The sequence below is a fragment of the Nelumbo nucifera genome, chromosome 2, assembly GCF_055504915.1.
Source record: "Nelumbo nucifera cultivar China Antique chromosome 2, China Antique-T2T, whole genome shotgun sequence".
Lineage (NCBI taxonomy): Eukaryota > Viridiplantae > Streptophyta > Magnoliopsida > Proteales > Nelumbonaceae > Nelumbo > Nelumbo nucifera.
Window position 1 is genome coordinate 69,717,394 of NC_142650.1, and position 15,848 is coordinate 69,733,241.

General features: G+C 32.8%; 1 protein-coding gene across 2 annotated transcripts; it reads left to right on the plus strand.

Moving 5' to 3' along the window:
- The first annotated feature begins 1,175 nt into the window (after positions 1–1,175).
- Positions 1,176–7,987, plus strand: LOC104601476 (immune-associated nucleotide-binding protein 9-like). 2 transcript variants are annotated; one of them, XM_010264820.3, is made up of 6 exons: positions 1,176–1,312; positions 2,114–2,332; positions 2,954–3,231; positions 4,333–4,497; positions 5,604–5,732; positions 7,515–7,987. In XM_010264820.3, the coding sequence occupies exons 2-6, from the start codon at positions 2,137–2,139 to the stop codon at positions 7,746–7,748; spliced, it is 1,002 nt and encodes a 333-aa protein (XP_010263122.1). In that variant the 5' UTR covers positions 1,176–1,312; positions 2,114–2,136; the 3' UTR covers positions 7,749–7,987. The 2 variants fall into 2 exon arrangements, with proteins under 2 accessions (XP_010263122.1, XP_010263123.1); XM_010264821.3 differs by lacking the exon at positions 1,176–1,312 and having other exon boundaries at positions 2,208–2,346.
- The last annotated feature ends 7,861 nt before the right edge of the window (positions 7,988–15,848 follow it).

The window sequence follows — 15,848 nt, forward strand, 5'->3', positions numbered from 1 at the left end:
ATCATTTGATTATCAGATTCTACTTATGGGTTGGCCTCTTCGATCATGGAGCCCACATCCTCAACATTTAATTATCTGATTTTACTAAATATTAATTTAGCTAATGTTAATTAGTTTAACAGAAATTTAGTGAATTAATGTTTTTTAGTAATTGTAGTAATGAATTTAATTTAAAAGTACTATTGAGATTTAACAGTATTTTGATCGTTGAATAATTAATTTAACAGTAATTCTAACTTCAATTTAATGCATTTACTTATCAAAAAATTCCAAAATTAATGTGAATTATAGTATAGATTAACAATAAATAAATTAAATTTCCAATCATTTTACTTCCAATTTTACTATTAATTAATTTATTGTTAATTTACCATATTTAGTTATCGGAGATTTTACTATTAATTAAAACCACTGCATTCAAAATCATTGTATTTCTGATTTTTACTGTTAATTAATTTACTGTTAGTTTACTGCATTGAATTACCAATCATAAATTTACTGTTTATTATTAATTGCATTTAATTATCATAAATTTTTTGAATTCACTGAATTAATGTTAATTCTTCATCTCTTTAGAGGCAGAGTGGTTTAATCAAGTTTTGGATTTTCCCATAGGGAGAATGACGTTTCACAGCCCAGGGTCAGAATTTTTAGGCCTAAATTACAGTTGGGGTGGGTGCCAGCACGGAATTTTTGACATTTTGAATGTTTATAGCTCTGCAGTGAAAATCAGAAATCTGCATTAGGCCTATTTGTACTTCTCTGAAATATATATAAATAGATAGATGGATATTTCAATGGGAAAATCTATGATGCAGAAAAGATATGGTATGAAAAGAGCTTTGACCAATCAAAGCCCCCACCCATGAATTTTGATAAATAACACCTAATTGGCTTTTACCTTTATAATTCCAATTTATTGGTCAAATGCTTTTCAGATATCATATCTTTTCCATATCATAGTCGAACTCTATTCCAATATCATGGCTAAATGGATATCCAATCCGACTAAACAAATCGCATTTAAATTCAATCCATTGCAACCCTAACTTTTCCATCGAATATATGCCATCAGAAAAAAAAAAAGTTGATTCTTATCCTCATCCAAATATAGAGTCTAGCAGTTAGCATCCAAATAATAATGCAATGGAATCAATACTCCAGTCACGCCTGAGTGAACATCCACTACCCCTTATAAATTTGAATCATGTCTAAACATTTAAATCAATTAACACAACCCTCTCATTTCTAAATTAAAGTCTTCCATCCTTCCTGAAAATCATTGCATAGTTTCTCAACTTACAGTCATCAGGTTTGTTATTTCTCTTATGCTTAAGCCAAGATGATGAATTTTCCTTTATGATGCTGAAAGTTTCTCTATTTCTTTGTTTCTTTGTTTCTTCTTCTTCTTTGCCATTGAATCCCTATTTAGAGGTCTGATGGTTGTAGACTTTTGATTGCATCGTTTGCATTGCTTGTTGAGAGTTTATGTCTGTGTTTGGAATTAGTGTAAAGCATCATCAGTGTAAAAGTATACCAATAAATTTTTACACTAAACTGTTATAAGTGACCATTATATTTTTTTGAAAAATGCGATGCAATCGGTATAAAGTTTTACATATACTACATCGATAATCGATGCAAAACTTTATATATAATGAGATTTTATATTGATTTACAATGTAAAACTCCACTCCATCCAAACACACGAAAAACTAAACTGGAGTAGAGTTTTATGTCAATCATTATTACACACTCTTTTCAAACACGGATAAAACCAAACTGATGTAAATGCTTACATCATTCTTAATTTACACCAATTCAAACACAATCTATATATGTCATGGAAGAATACTTGGTCCTCTTCTATTGACATAGAGGTCGGTGCCTACCAAAATATATATCACACTTTATATTCTAATTAATTCAAAGACTACAGCTGTATTCTTTATTTATTTAGAGTTTAATATCATCTTCTAGTCCAACTGAATTCTAGTATAAAGGGTGATGTACATAGAATTCATTGAAATTTAATTAAAGCATGCATTTGCTAAAACTCCATATTAGCTAGTTTTTACGTACATTGAATTCATTTTTCTACTGTTTTTTGCAGATAATTTTGTATATATCTCCATAATGGCCGCCTCACCCAACAATATTACCATAGTTTTACTTGGGCGTACTGGTAATGGAAAAAGTGCAACTGGCAATTGCATTCTTAAAAAGAATGCCTTCAGATCGAAACGAAGTTCTAATTCAGTTACAAAGACTACTCAGATGAACACATCTGTTCTTCAAGATGGCCGCACTGTGAATGTCATTGACACACCTGGTGGAGCTACTTTGGTTGATTAGTCATTTTCTACTCTGCTTTAATTTAGTTGCTAATAGGATTAATTGGAGTGATTAGTAGTTGTTTAATTAATTTACTCATTTCACATTCTTAGCGTCTGTTTGGAATCGTTGCTGTTGCTCTAGAAAACGGCGCTACATCAGTGTTACATCGGAAAAAATGGTGTTCCCGGAAATAGCCATTTGTTTGGAACCATTTTTCTATAGAAAACGGTACTCCAAGCCATGCCTTGGAAATCGGGAAGCATGGCTTGGAGCAATGCCAAATTTGACGTTTCCTGGAACTAGCTGCAGCTCGTTGTTGCCAATAAGGCAGTGATGTGGCACTGGATAATAGGTAACAGTGCAGAAAACATTTCGTGGAGCATTGGTGCCTATCAAACAAAAAAAGTTGTTGATCCAGGAAACGTCCTACCTGACAGTAACGATTTCAAATATAAAAAAGGCACCGTTTTCTCAGAAAACAGTACTTCTAACCCACCTATATCAGTAGCACCATTTTCTGAGAAAACGATGTTGCATCTGCAACATCGATGCCAGACATATACGTAATCTATGCTGCCTTTCAAACTCGAACCCTAACACTGACAAGTGTTTGCAGGAATGTTTGATTTTGCGCTTGGGGCTCAAATTATTGAAAAAGAGATTGTTAAGTGTATTGATCTTGCAAAGAATGGGATCCATGCAATGCTTTTCGTCTTTTCCATTAATAGCCGTTTTACAGTAGAGGAAGAAGCTGCAGTTCGAGTCATAAAAGGTCTCTTTGGACATACAATTACAGATTACGTGATTATTGTTTTTACTGGTGGTGATATGTTAGATGATGACACTGATGAGGGACTCAAGGAATATTTGGATGAATGTCCCAAGCCTTTGCAGGTAATGCTTAACATCTAGAATCAATATATGTGGGTGTGTATGTGCGGAAAAGCTAAAAAACCAGACCGAAACGACCGGTTGGACCGGTTGAATCGTGACTTGGGACCTTGGTTAATTCGGCTTTACCCCAATAACTGCTTTTGTTAAAAAACTGGTGAAAACTGATTGGTCAACCGGTTTAATCAGTAAACCAGTGAACTGATCTAGGTTTCATGAAACCGCCCAGGTCCTTAACCAATTGAAATTTTAAAATGCATTATTTAATACGATTTGAACCCATAATCTCTTATTTTCCTTTATTACTTAATTAATATAAATCAAATTCTTAACTTGTATTAATTAATGACGATTTATTGTACACATTACTTTATTATGCATGTATTTTAAAAAACATATATAAGTTAAGAGACTTGCACCCTAGTCATTTACTTTGAAATCAAATTGGTTGGTTTGGTTTTGGTTAACCAATATAGAAAACCGACGGTTAACCGAATCGACTGATATACATATATTTCTATATATTTTCTATATATTTATGTATATTATATATATTATATTTTTTATATATTATAAATTAATAAATATGCATTATATATAAATATATATTTATAATATATGATATATTATTTATTATTTAGAATATAGTATTTTATACATATTTTTATAATATATATTGTAAAAATTAAAAAAACCAACAAACTAACAAACCAAACTGACGGTTAACCGAACTGATTAGCTGGTTAACCGGTTGATTTCGGTTACCGATTTTCCAAAAACCGGTAGTACCGATTCGATTAAAAAAAAAGCCCATGGTTCAATTAACCGAACCGTGAGCACCCGTATCTATCTTATTCTCCTTTTTGGGAATGAGTTTTCTTTTTATATTTTGGTGTAAATACCATTATTCTCTTTCTCTCTCTCTATCTATCTCTATCTATCTATCTATATATCTTTATTCTCAAATTGTGTTCTCCTTTACAATCATCATCAACTTAAAAGAAATGTTCTTACACATGTCAACCACAACAATGAGGAAGAAGAATATTACAATATATTAATTTGAATATATCGAAATGTTCATTGTTTGTTGAATTGATGCAGGAAATTCTTCAACAATGTAATAATCGAGTGGCACTTTTTGATAACAAGACTAATGATCCAAATAAGCGGGAACTGCAAGTTTGCAAATTGATTTCCCTTGTAGACAAGGTCATTAAGGATAATGGAGGACAGCCATATACAAATGAACTTTTTATTAAATTACAGGTAAGGATTAGGGTTATGCTTGGTATTGATGTAGCAACCCTCAATGCTTTGGGTTCAAACACAATTTATACTTGAAGCACCAAAACCACCACTGACTGCATTTGAATCCTATACTTAGGGGTGCCAGTTGGACTGGATTTGGTCCAATTTGATCCAGTCCAATGTGAGTCTTTTATAAATGGACCAGGTACAATCCAATCCAATGAATGTATTGGACCAATTTGGACCGGTCCAATTTAATGTCTGGACTGTCCAATCTATTCAAATTCATTTTGATAGAAATTGGTTTCAACCCAAAGCCAGTCCATTGACACATATATTGTTATTTTATATCAATGGACTAGATATTGGCTTAATCCAACCCAATCCAATATAAATTTGTTACGGATAGACCAGGTCCAATCCAATCTAATAAATATTTTGGACCAGATTGGTTCAATCCAATATGTCTTATCGGTCCATCCAATCCTTCCAAATTGATTTTGGGCTGAACTGGGTCCAATCCAAAACTGGTCCATTGACACCCTTACCTGTACTTTGATGAGAAATGTATGTTCTTGCATCTATATCAACACCACAACTATTAGACTCTTCCTTTCGGAGCAAGAAACATCAAATTGATCTTTCTTGAAACATCCTTTGCACAGATTTCTATGCAGTGTTTTATGACTGTTTTAACCATGGTTTTTAAAGCCCACCCGACGACCGAACCGGTCAGGGGTCCAGTTATCGGGTCAAACCCAGACGGTCGGCTCGTTCTAACAAAAAAAATAAAAAAATAAAAAAATAAAAAAAATTGAAAAACGGTCAAAACCATTCGAACAGTTAACTGGCCGGTTCAGCAGTTTGCTGACCAAAATCAACGGTTTTGGGGAAAAACAGAACCGGTCAGGTGACTAGTTCCCAATTTTTCTTGTCCGGTTTTGAAAACTATGATTTTAACTCAAAACCAAACAGAAAATTAACTATTAAACTCAAAAAAACACCTGTGTAGTACTGATGTTGTGGCATTTATACATGAAATGGAAATGCCCTAATTTGTGAAATTGATTGTTATTCTATGAAAGTTGTATAATGCAACTATGCAAGCAATGTTTGTTTGACAGAAAGAAATTGCCTCGCAACATAAGCAATTTGAAATTGCGTCCAAAGGGAAAACTGAAAAGGAGATATCAATGATGCAAGAGAAGATGCAGAAGGGATATGAGGAACAACTCAAACAAGTGACTGAAATGGTACATATCTTTGATCCTTTAGTCTTCATTGGTTTGCAGATAATTAGAATATTACAGGAAAATAATTAAATAATGAAAATACCATTAATAATTATAGAAGTCATAGAGGGGAAGTAGACTTTCCATGAAAGACTTCCATTTTGTCTTGTCATGAAACAACACAGGCCATTCAATGAAACATCAACACCAACCAGGCGTGATTGATTGGTGGTGAAGAAAAATACCTATTCAGAGAGCCTAGATTTCTAGCAAGAAAAAACCTCTATTATGATCATAGCATCCAGTCACAAATTAGGAATATCTCCCGTATATGTTTGTTAAATTCATGGGGAGTTGTTCCTAAGGCTCAGTTTGGAAGAAGTATAAATACAAAATTGTAGTGCAAAGCCTTACATTTTTTATTATTTTGTATGTATTTGTATTGTACATATTTATATTTGCATTCCTTCCAAACTGAGCCTAATGTGCGGCTAGAATCCCATGCTTTCAAAGTGTGTGTAGAGTTTTGCACGCTTGCAGAGAATCCTGCCGCCTATTCAAGTGATAATAGGTATTTATTCTCTAAGGCTCCATTTGGAAGGAATACAAATACAAATATGTAGAGCGCAAAACCTTATATTTTGTATGTATTTGTACTGTACATATTTCTATTTGTATTCCTTCCAAACTGAGCCTAAGGCTGTGTTTGGTTGCAATGCAAACAAATTTGTACTGATGGCTGTGTTTGGTTGCGATGCAAATTTATTTGCCCTGATGCGAAAATGTGAAATCACAGTAGTGCAAATGGTTTTGGTGCAAATTATGATTTATTTTTATTTCAAAATTTACCTTACTTTATCTGATCGCAGTAAAAATGAAATAAAATAAAACGTGAAACAGAATAAAGTAAAGCCAAAAATAAAATTAAGCCAAAATTTACATTCTTTTCATTTGCACTCCCATGCATTTGTACTTGTGGAAATAAAATTGCATTGCAACCAAATACAACCGATGCAAAACTATGACAGTCCAAATGATTTGAGTGTAAATTCTGACATATTTTAACCAGGCACTTTCTTCATTTGCACTCTCATGCATTTATAGTGCAAATAAATTTCATGAGATAAATTGTTCTTCATTCTCCCAAACCTTGACAAAAACATCATCAGCTACTTATTACGCATGTACTCTCTATATTCATGAGCCATCACAAAAGCATCTATGTCATTACCTACATCGGTTGACTGACTGAGTTGGGGGAGAATTGATCTTAACCCAATAACCAGATGAAGGCCAAATTGCACCCCCTATGTACCCTTTTACTCAAAAGGAGTAGCATTTTTATTAATAAGGAGAATGGAAACTGGAATTTGCTACCACCACGATTCCTTTCTTCTTTTGGACCTCTCTCTGGAATATTGTTTGTATAATATAGATATAGGTAGGGTGCCACTTTGAACTAAGAATGTCACCCAACACTTACCTCTAATTAATTCATGGTTGTTGGTAAAGAGTCTTATATTGATCTGCCTTCCCTCATGCTTCACGAGTCGAGGCTCAAAACCTCGCGTCAAGTGTAGTCTGGCCTTCATGCAGAAATTCCATCTTATCTCAATATTGTAAGACTTCGACATGACACAAAGTGGAATGATAACTTGAGTCATAGTTTTACCACTGGCTAGTCTGTTTCAAACCAAAGTTTATTTAATCAGGTGGTTCCTTTTATCTTATTGTAATCTGCCCACATTTGGTTGTGTTAGTTTCCCCGGATGTCACCTGTTCACAATTATCTTTATAATGCAGCTGGAGAAGAAGTTCGAGGATACAATTTCTCAGCTTCAAGAAGAACTGAAACAAGAAAAAGTTGCACTATCCAAAGCAATAAAACAAGCACAAATGGACAGACAAAAATCGGCCGGGGAAGTCAGAAATCTTGTCCAGGAGTTGACGGAGTTAAGGAAGGAGAAGGACCAATTTCTGAAAAAAGTTGAAAAGATGAATAAGAGTGATGATGAATGCGCCTGTGTGGTGTCATAATGAGTTTGGGAGCTTTTATATTTATATAGAGAGAGAGAGAAAGACTAATAAGACCATAAAAGGAGGCAAGAGCCATGTATGGTACAATATGTGTTTGAATTTAGGGACACCTATCAAGTTTAAATAGGTGTGAAACAATATTGGAAACAGGGGGTGATGTATCTAAATATTTTATGCCAGTAATGTAATAGGGCCTATCTTTTTACTAGAAAGGAAAGAGTTATGAAGCTTGTTGACTATATTGCTCCCTTAAGCCAAGCAATTAGAAATTGGCTCACCAAAAAGGAAAAAGCAATCAAATTGTTATTAAATTCCCCTAAGTTGAAATATAATAAATCCATTATCAAGTAAGTAAGAAGACTCGAACTTTGATCTCTTAGGTTGAAATATAACAAATTCATGACCAAGGCTCTAAATATTGATACTCCTGATATGTCGGTAGAGGTGTATCGGGCAGTATGGGACCTTTTTTTTTTATATTTTTTTTTTCAAAACCGGTTCAGGGGGGCCAGTTTAAGGCTCCTCTACTCTCTGAATCAGTCAGAACCACAATACACCATACACCATCTGAAAGCTCATATCAGGGTGCTCCCAATACGTATCAGCCGATACGTGTTGATACTTCGAACTGTGTTCATCACTACACCATGCTCCAATTAATTGTCATGTTGCATAGATTCTTTTTTCTTTTTTTGGTAAATGATTATTACATGGATTATTGATTTTAACTTTTAATTTATTTTCTTAGCAAATGCTTGTCATGAGTGAATGTTAAAAGTTGATTATTAAAATCTCTTTCTCTCTCTCTTTATGTATATAGATATATATATGATTATTAATGTAAATTATATTGAATTTTTTGAGAACTAAAATAAATAAATGCATATATTAGTTCTTCCATCGCGTTTGGACTTTTACCAAATGTGTTGTTCACACTTCATATAAATCATTAAAGTATATGCTTCTTATATGTATATGGCTTATTTATAATCATCTATAAGTTATATTTAGTGTTAATGATAATTCTTTTGGAATTTATTTTGAGCTTTACAATGTATCCAATTGTCTCTGAAGCATATTATGAAATGTCTATCTTGGTGTTTACAATATTTTAGAGACTAGTGAGTATAACATTTAAAAATAAAAATAAAACAACCCAACTCTTCAGATAGTTTTGGAGAAGAATCTTAACTAAACACAATTTTGACTACCAAGGGCCAGAACAGGCCAGGCCATGCAGTTCAGGCATATAGCTTTTATGTATAAAATATTAAATGTGTATAATATTATATTATATGTCATATATTATGTGCATAAAATTTGTTTTAGGCATTATATAATATAAAATATTATATATAATGTGTATTATATTATAGGTGTCATATTATAATATTTATATAGATGTGCAGGTTGGACTAGGCCTGAAGAATTGGGCCTAATCATAACCCTAGAATTTATAAGCCTGATGGAGGCTTGGGCTAGGCTTGACTTTATGGGCTTGGTTGAAAATGATCACCCCTAGTAGTAGAGTCATTTTATTTAACATTATGTTTATCAGAATATTACGAGTTTGTTAGTATACTAAAGTGGCCGTTCTTTAGACTAATAATAATATTTGACATAACGCATGAATACAACTAAAATATGACAAAAGCTAGTGGGTCTGGGTTTACCTTAAGGGGGCATGGGGTGTTCTTTTTTTGGATTTTGAGAGGGGGGAAAGTTGGTTAATGGGATTTTGGTTTTCATTGACCAAGATTCACATGTTCTTTTTTCAGTTTTATGTGAGGACCAGGGAAAGTTTATTTTACTATGTACCACTAAACTAGGAAAGTGATACCCATCTCCTAAATGGGTAAATAACTTTCCCACATAGGGGGAAAATTGCCAATACTTGAATGGGACAAAAATGCCCTTTTTACTAATGAATTTTTATGATTAAAATGGCCATTGCCTTATTTACTTAGGAAAGAAAAAAACATGGATAAATGCACTTATCTGGATAAGTGTTTCCCAGGAAAAACTTATCCAAGTAATTACATTTACCTGAGTAAATAATTTACCGAAAAGTGAACGAAGCCTAATTGTGTTCATTAATATGATTGATAAGCATGTCAATTTCGAATTGACTTGCTTATCTAAAAAATTCCTATAATCTGAAATTGAATAGTTTTTATGAATTTGTTTAGATAATGGAGTATTGAATGTTTGTTTTACTATTTAAATCTATTTATTGTTTAATTTAAACAAGTTAATTATGTTGATTTTGTGTTAATTTGAATTATGCATGCCATTTACTATAGAATTAAACATGTTTGTTATACATATAATCGACAAGTTGCATTCGTGATTGAAAATTTGACACGACTAATTAATCATTTCGTGTTCGTGTCGATCCATATATCCAAATACCCCAACCTTGACACGACATCACAATAACACAAATTGCTACCTCCAGCTATTTCATATTAACAATGGTAGAGTGGTCTCATTAATAAACAACAAATAAATCTGACTCTAGAGGAGAACATTTCTCTCTCTTCTCTCTACTTCCCTCTTTTTCTATTTTAATTATTTATTTTCTTTCCCGTAGCTCAGATACAATTCACATTGCATCAAAGCAGTTCCAAAAAGGGTTTGTGTTATTGGTGGATAGGTTGATGTGTTGAATGGTATATTGTATGCTGAAACAATTGTTTTCAAAATTGGACCGGAATGGAAAAATGGGGAACTGGTTTTTTCTTAAAATTGGATTTTTATAAAAAAACGTTGATTTGGTCAATAAATCGTTGACTCGAGTGGTTGAATCGTTCAATAATTTTCACCGTTTTTTATTTTTTTTAATTTTTTTTAAATTATTTGTCAGAATGAGCCGAACCATTTGACTCGAAAACAGGACCCCTGACCGATTCGGTTTTAAAAACCTTTGCTGAAAAGAATGGTATTCTTTCACTTGACTATTACTGCTAAATTTGTCGGGACTGTTTGAAAGCATAATGGATATATCCAGGAGTGGTGTGGCTAAATCTCGTGGATTTAATGCAATATGAATTCATTGGAGTACAAATGACTATTATTAAGTTAAATGGGAAAGCTGTATACCTTGGGCCAAATTAATAGTCCATTCCGGACTTTCCTGTGGAATAGGAAAATCTGTTCCTATGAAATAAGGTTTCCGTCATTTCTCAAGAACACAGAACAGAGAAAGGCATTGTTCCCAAGCACTGATCTAGAAAACCGAATACATGTGCGACCTCATTCACGTGTAAATGGGGGTATTATGGTAAAATCACAATAAACTATAATATCATTGGATTGATAAGCTTTAACCTCTCACAAACCACCTTCTTCCTTCTTCTTCTTCTTCCATAGATAAGTTTAGGAAAGGTTTTGTAAATTTTAGACCTACCTATTTTCCTAAATCTCCCAACCCATATTCGCCCCAAAAACCTGTAGCAAGTTGGATTTAGAGAATCCAGACCCTCTTCATACATGAAAATACAAGACCCTACACAATCCTACCCTCTCTGCATTCAAGGGTAGGGTGAGTTGTGTTCAAAATCCAGAGCTACTTTCTTATTATTTCTTGTTATATATAAGCAATAAATATATATATATATAGTAATCACCTAAATTTTTACAAAATAAATAAATAACTGAGGAAAAAGTTGGTGTAACTAAAAAACTAGTTTTTGGTCACTCACCCAATGTAAATCATGGAATTTTAGTCAAGGGGTTAAGGTATGTTGTGAAAAGGTATTAGCACCCCATACATGCCTCATATGAAACCAGCCTCTACTTAGTTGAACTCTCAACTCCCTCCCTTAGAAATTGTGGTACTGGCATACTCAACCCCCTCCTAGGTTTTTTCTTGAAAATCAATAAAATTTTTGTTTGGAGTTAAAAAAAAAAAGATGAATTCTCAAATTAAAAATTAAAATAGTTTTCGTTTTGTTTTTATTTAGAAAATAACTGCACAAGTTAAAATGTTAACAAGCAATCAAGACAAAAAACCAAAGAGAGAAAAAGAATCCATTGATGAATTAATCAATTCTGAAAATAATGAGACATAATATAAAAAGTGGCTCTAACAAACATGTAATCTAAAGTGGAAATTGAATTTGACAAGAATGACCCTATCTAAAAATTAGAGTTGGGAGATGATCTAACAATGCTTAGCATAAAACAAGCAAAGGAAACTAATTCTAATTATTGTGATTTATCTACTAAGGCTCAATTTGGTTACAATGCAAATACAAGGTTTAGAAATACCAATTATAAGGTTTTGCACTGTACATATTTGTATTTGCATTTTTCCAAAACTAAGCCTAAATGAATGTAGATTTAAGAATAAAATGATTGAAAAAAGTATTTAACTATTATAAATTTTAAGGAGAAATTAATTAGAACAATACACCCTAAAAACTAATTGCTTCTTAAAAAACACTAACTATTAGCTATTTATCAACTTACTTTAAAAGTTAAATGAATTTCATAAAAAGGGTAATATGCTAAAATGAATTGGAAGACAAAAATATATGGACTAGAATACTGATCTATGGATACTAAATAAAATATGCAAAAATTCTAATCAATTTGACTACACTGAAGTAACAACAAAAGGGCAACTCAATGCACAAGGCTCCCAACCAATGTAGGGTTTGGGGAGGGATAGATGTACACAGCCTTACCACTACACATACAAAGAAGTTGTTTTCAAGATTTGAACCTTGGTCACATAAGTCACTATGGAGCATTCCAACAGCTAGCCATGGCCCGCCCCCATTCTTAATCTAGCATTCTCAATTACTACTATTCCTTCTATATGCATAACTTGTCTACTAATATTAACCTAAATGCTAATGCACTACCCAATGGCATCACTTCAATGAGATCAAGACCAACTAATTAATTGAAATTAGGAGCTACCTAAAGATGATTGTAGATTCTCCATTGTCCATGCTTTGAAGTCTTTTTCTTTTTTTTTTTGATCTTTTGCAACCTTCTCTTTAGCTTCAATCTTGCATCACCAGGAAGTCTTCTTATTACATGAGTTCTGATAGGTATCTTGAATTTATATGATGTCTTAGAGAGTCTAAACAAAGGTCCTAGAGATTAGAGAACCATTCTTTAAGTATAGGTAAAAGGGGAGATGAAAGTGAAATTACAAGAAAGAAAACTAATTCAGTTCATTATAAATCAGAGATTACCATGGAGTATCTTAATTATTTCGACATGTAGAGCTTTAAGTTCAATGCCCAAATTAAAATTCTTTAGCGGAAAATCCAACAAACAATGTCAATCCAATTGGTTAAATCAATTTCAACAATGAAAGTCACACTACTCTCTTTACTTGTGACCTTTCGACACTCGATTCTAGAAGCATTGGTTTAATTTCTCCTCTAAGGTTGATCATACCATGCATTCTAAGCTCTCTAAATATCTTATATATTATGAGAAGCAGAGTTCTAAGAAGGTGTGAGATCTTATTAGGGTTTTTGGATATGAATCTTTTAACCTTTCTCTAATTTATGATTAGGATTAGAAAATTTTCCTTAAACTGTAAAGAGGTCCAACCTTAAGTTTTAGGAATTATCACATTGGCCCCTAACATGCAACATAAAATTGCGAAATTACTAGGAATTCTTTTATCTATCACCATATAAAGAGTCACTATCTCTACCTATCACCATCAAATGGAATTTGAACAAGAGTTCTGCTCTAATTGAAAAATTACTTGAAACTCAGTTTTTACTTTAAAACTCTTTCAAGGCAATCAAGACAATAAGGGTTCCAATTCAACTAGGATTCTTCCATACTCATCCTAGTGTCATCAATAAACTTATATATAGGAATCCTAACCTTAGTAGGACTTCTTTGCCAAAGTCCTAGTCCAACTAGGATTCTTGACCAAAATCCTGATTTACTTCTTGGTAATAAGACTTTCTCTAAATTCCTTATTGAAGATTCTTAAAACCATAAAATTACTCAGAAATACCCAACATATAGAGTCTCATAGCTATAGATCTTCAACAACCATTTTCATGGCATATCAAATGAACTAACTGATCATGATCCTACAACTAGCCATGAAACTCCTAAGGTGTAATAACTGAAGTTGGGTTTGGTTTGAAGGGAAAGGTAGGGAAACCTATACAGGTTTGTATAGATTTCCCTACCTTCCCTTACATTTTCTTTCAAACCAAACACAACCTAAAAGAACTTTGCATATGAGAGATACAAGTAATAACAGTGGCACAAAAATCCTTTCATGAATCAATCTCTAACTTGATTTTATTAGTGCATGTCCTAGAATGCACATACGTACTAGGTTAGTAGGATACATGTAAATTTACAAGTCTAGTACAAATAGTTTCTTCCAAGTTTAAAATCTTAACTCTTGGTTCCCCATTAGTAATCCATATTGAGTACGTGTTTACCCATATCTCTAAAATAGTATCACAACTATGATTTAAACATATATTAAAGCCATTGGAGCAACCTATATTAAGAGAGTGATGCAGAATATATTGCATCCACAACAGGCCAATAAGTTATTATCTGCTTTACGTAAATGAGTATGGGTTCTGGTTACATAATGATCCATGTGTTGGTAACGAAGTGTATAATCTATACATTCTCTAGACATTAAAATTTGCATGAGCTTCTAGGTCTACCTCCCATAAACTCAAATTTGCTCGTGGGCCTCAATGGGGGTCCTTGTATTTGGACCCTATCTCATACTCTTAAATATGTACATGGGTCTTAATATTTAGGTTTCATGTTTGCAAATCCATTAGCATAATGGACGAGTTCATGTGGGACCCACTATGAAGTCAAAGTCAAATTCAAATGTGAATTACAAGTCTTAGTGGTTTATGAAAATAATCCAAGTAGAGCCCATCTCAAATCCTAAAGATGGAAATCTTGTCATTGATTAAAGAGAGAATAATTGACAAAATCATTCGCTCCATAAATGGCAAATTGTGAATTTTCTTCTTTATAAAAGGTAACTAAAGCCAATCAAATCTCTAGTCAATTGAGGCATATCTTCCTATAGATGGAAAATTGTCAATGATTGAAGAGAGAATAATAGATGATAAATTATTCTCTCCAAGAATTGCAATGATTACAAACCTTTAACTATCTAAGAAGGGTGAGAAGAACTAATCAAGGTGACTAAGAGATTAAATTAAGAAATCTATAAATAGGGGTTCACATCAAGAAGAATATGATACTTTTGGTCAAAGAGAAAAACTAAGTGAAGTAAGAAGGTTCTTAAGAAGAAGAAAACACATACACCATCTTCTAAAGAGCAAAGCCACAACACATTTGAAGTCTAGTAGAATCCTTCTTTTGATCAAACTTTCCAATCCCAATTAAAGGAAGTAATCTCTATTGTTGTCTAAAGTATGGGAGCACGTCATCCGATACTCAGCTTCAATTCAAATACAATTTTTTAAGTTGTAAGAAGTGCATCATCAAGAGAGAATAAGAAGTGTTATCTCTTTTATAAGAAAATTCAAATATAATGAGTGTGTATCAGATTTATTTCATAAACCTAAAAAATCAATTTATTTGAATGTCTTCATTTTTCTTGTATTTGGAATTATACATGAAATTTGTGTCAACACATGGCATCTGATTGGCATCATTCTCGTTAATTTCATCTACCCAAAACAAGGAATTGGCATGGTTCTCCCATTTTGGGCAACGAAAAAACCAATGTCCATAATTGACATTTGTTCTTGCCATAATAAATGGATGTACATACGTGACTGGTCATTCTTGTATCAGATTCATTGTATTATAACATATATTGGCTATAAATAATGCATAAGAAAGGACTAACGATGCATAAAATTATAATATCACAACAATGTCTAGTGTATATTCAAACATGATGTCCAATTTGGAAACAAACATCAAAGACATACAAGTATCTAATAAAAGTCCACCATACTACAACATCAAACTCGAAAGACTAGTACTACTCCCACACCTGATCTTTTATACTATCCCTGATATTGCATTTGTATATCAAATGATGGCATTCCCTTCTAGTATACCAAAATACATCTCCATGATATTCCTTAATGT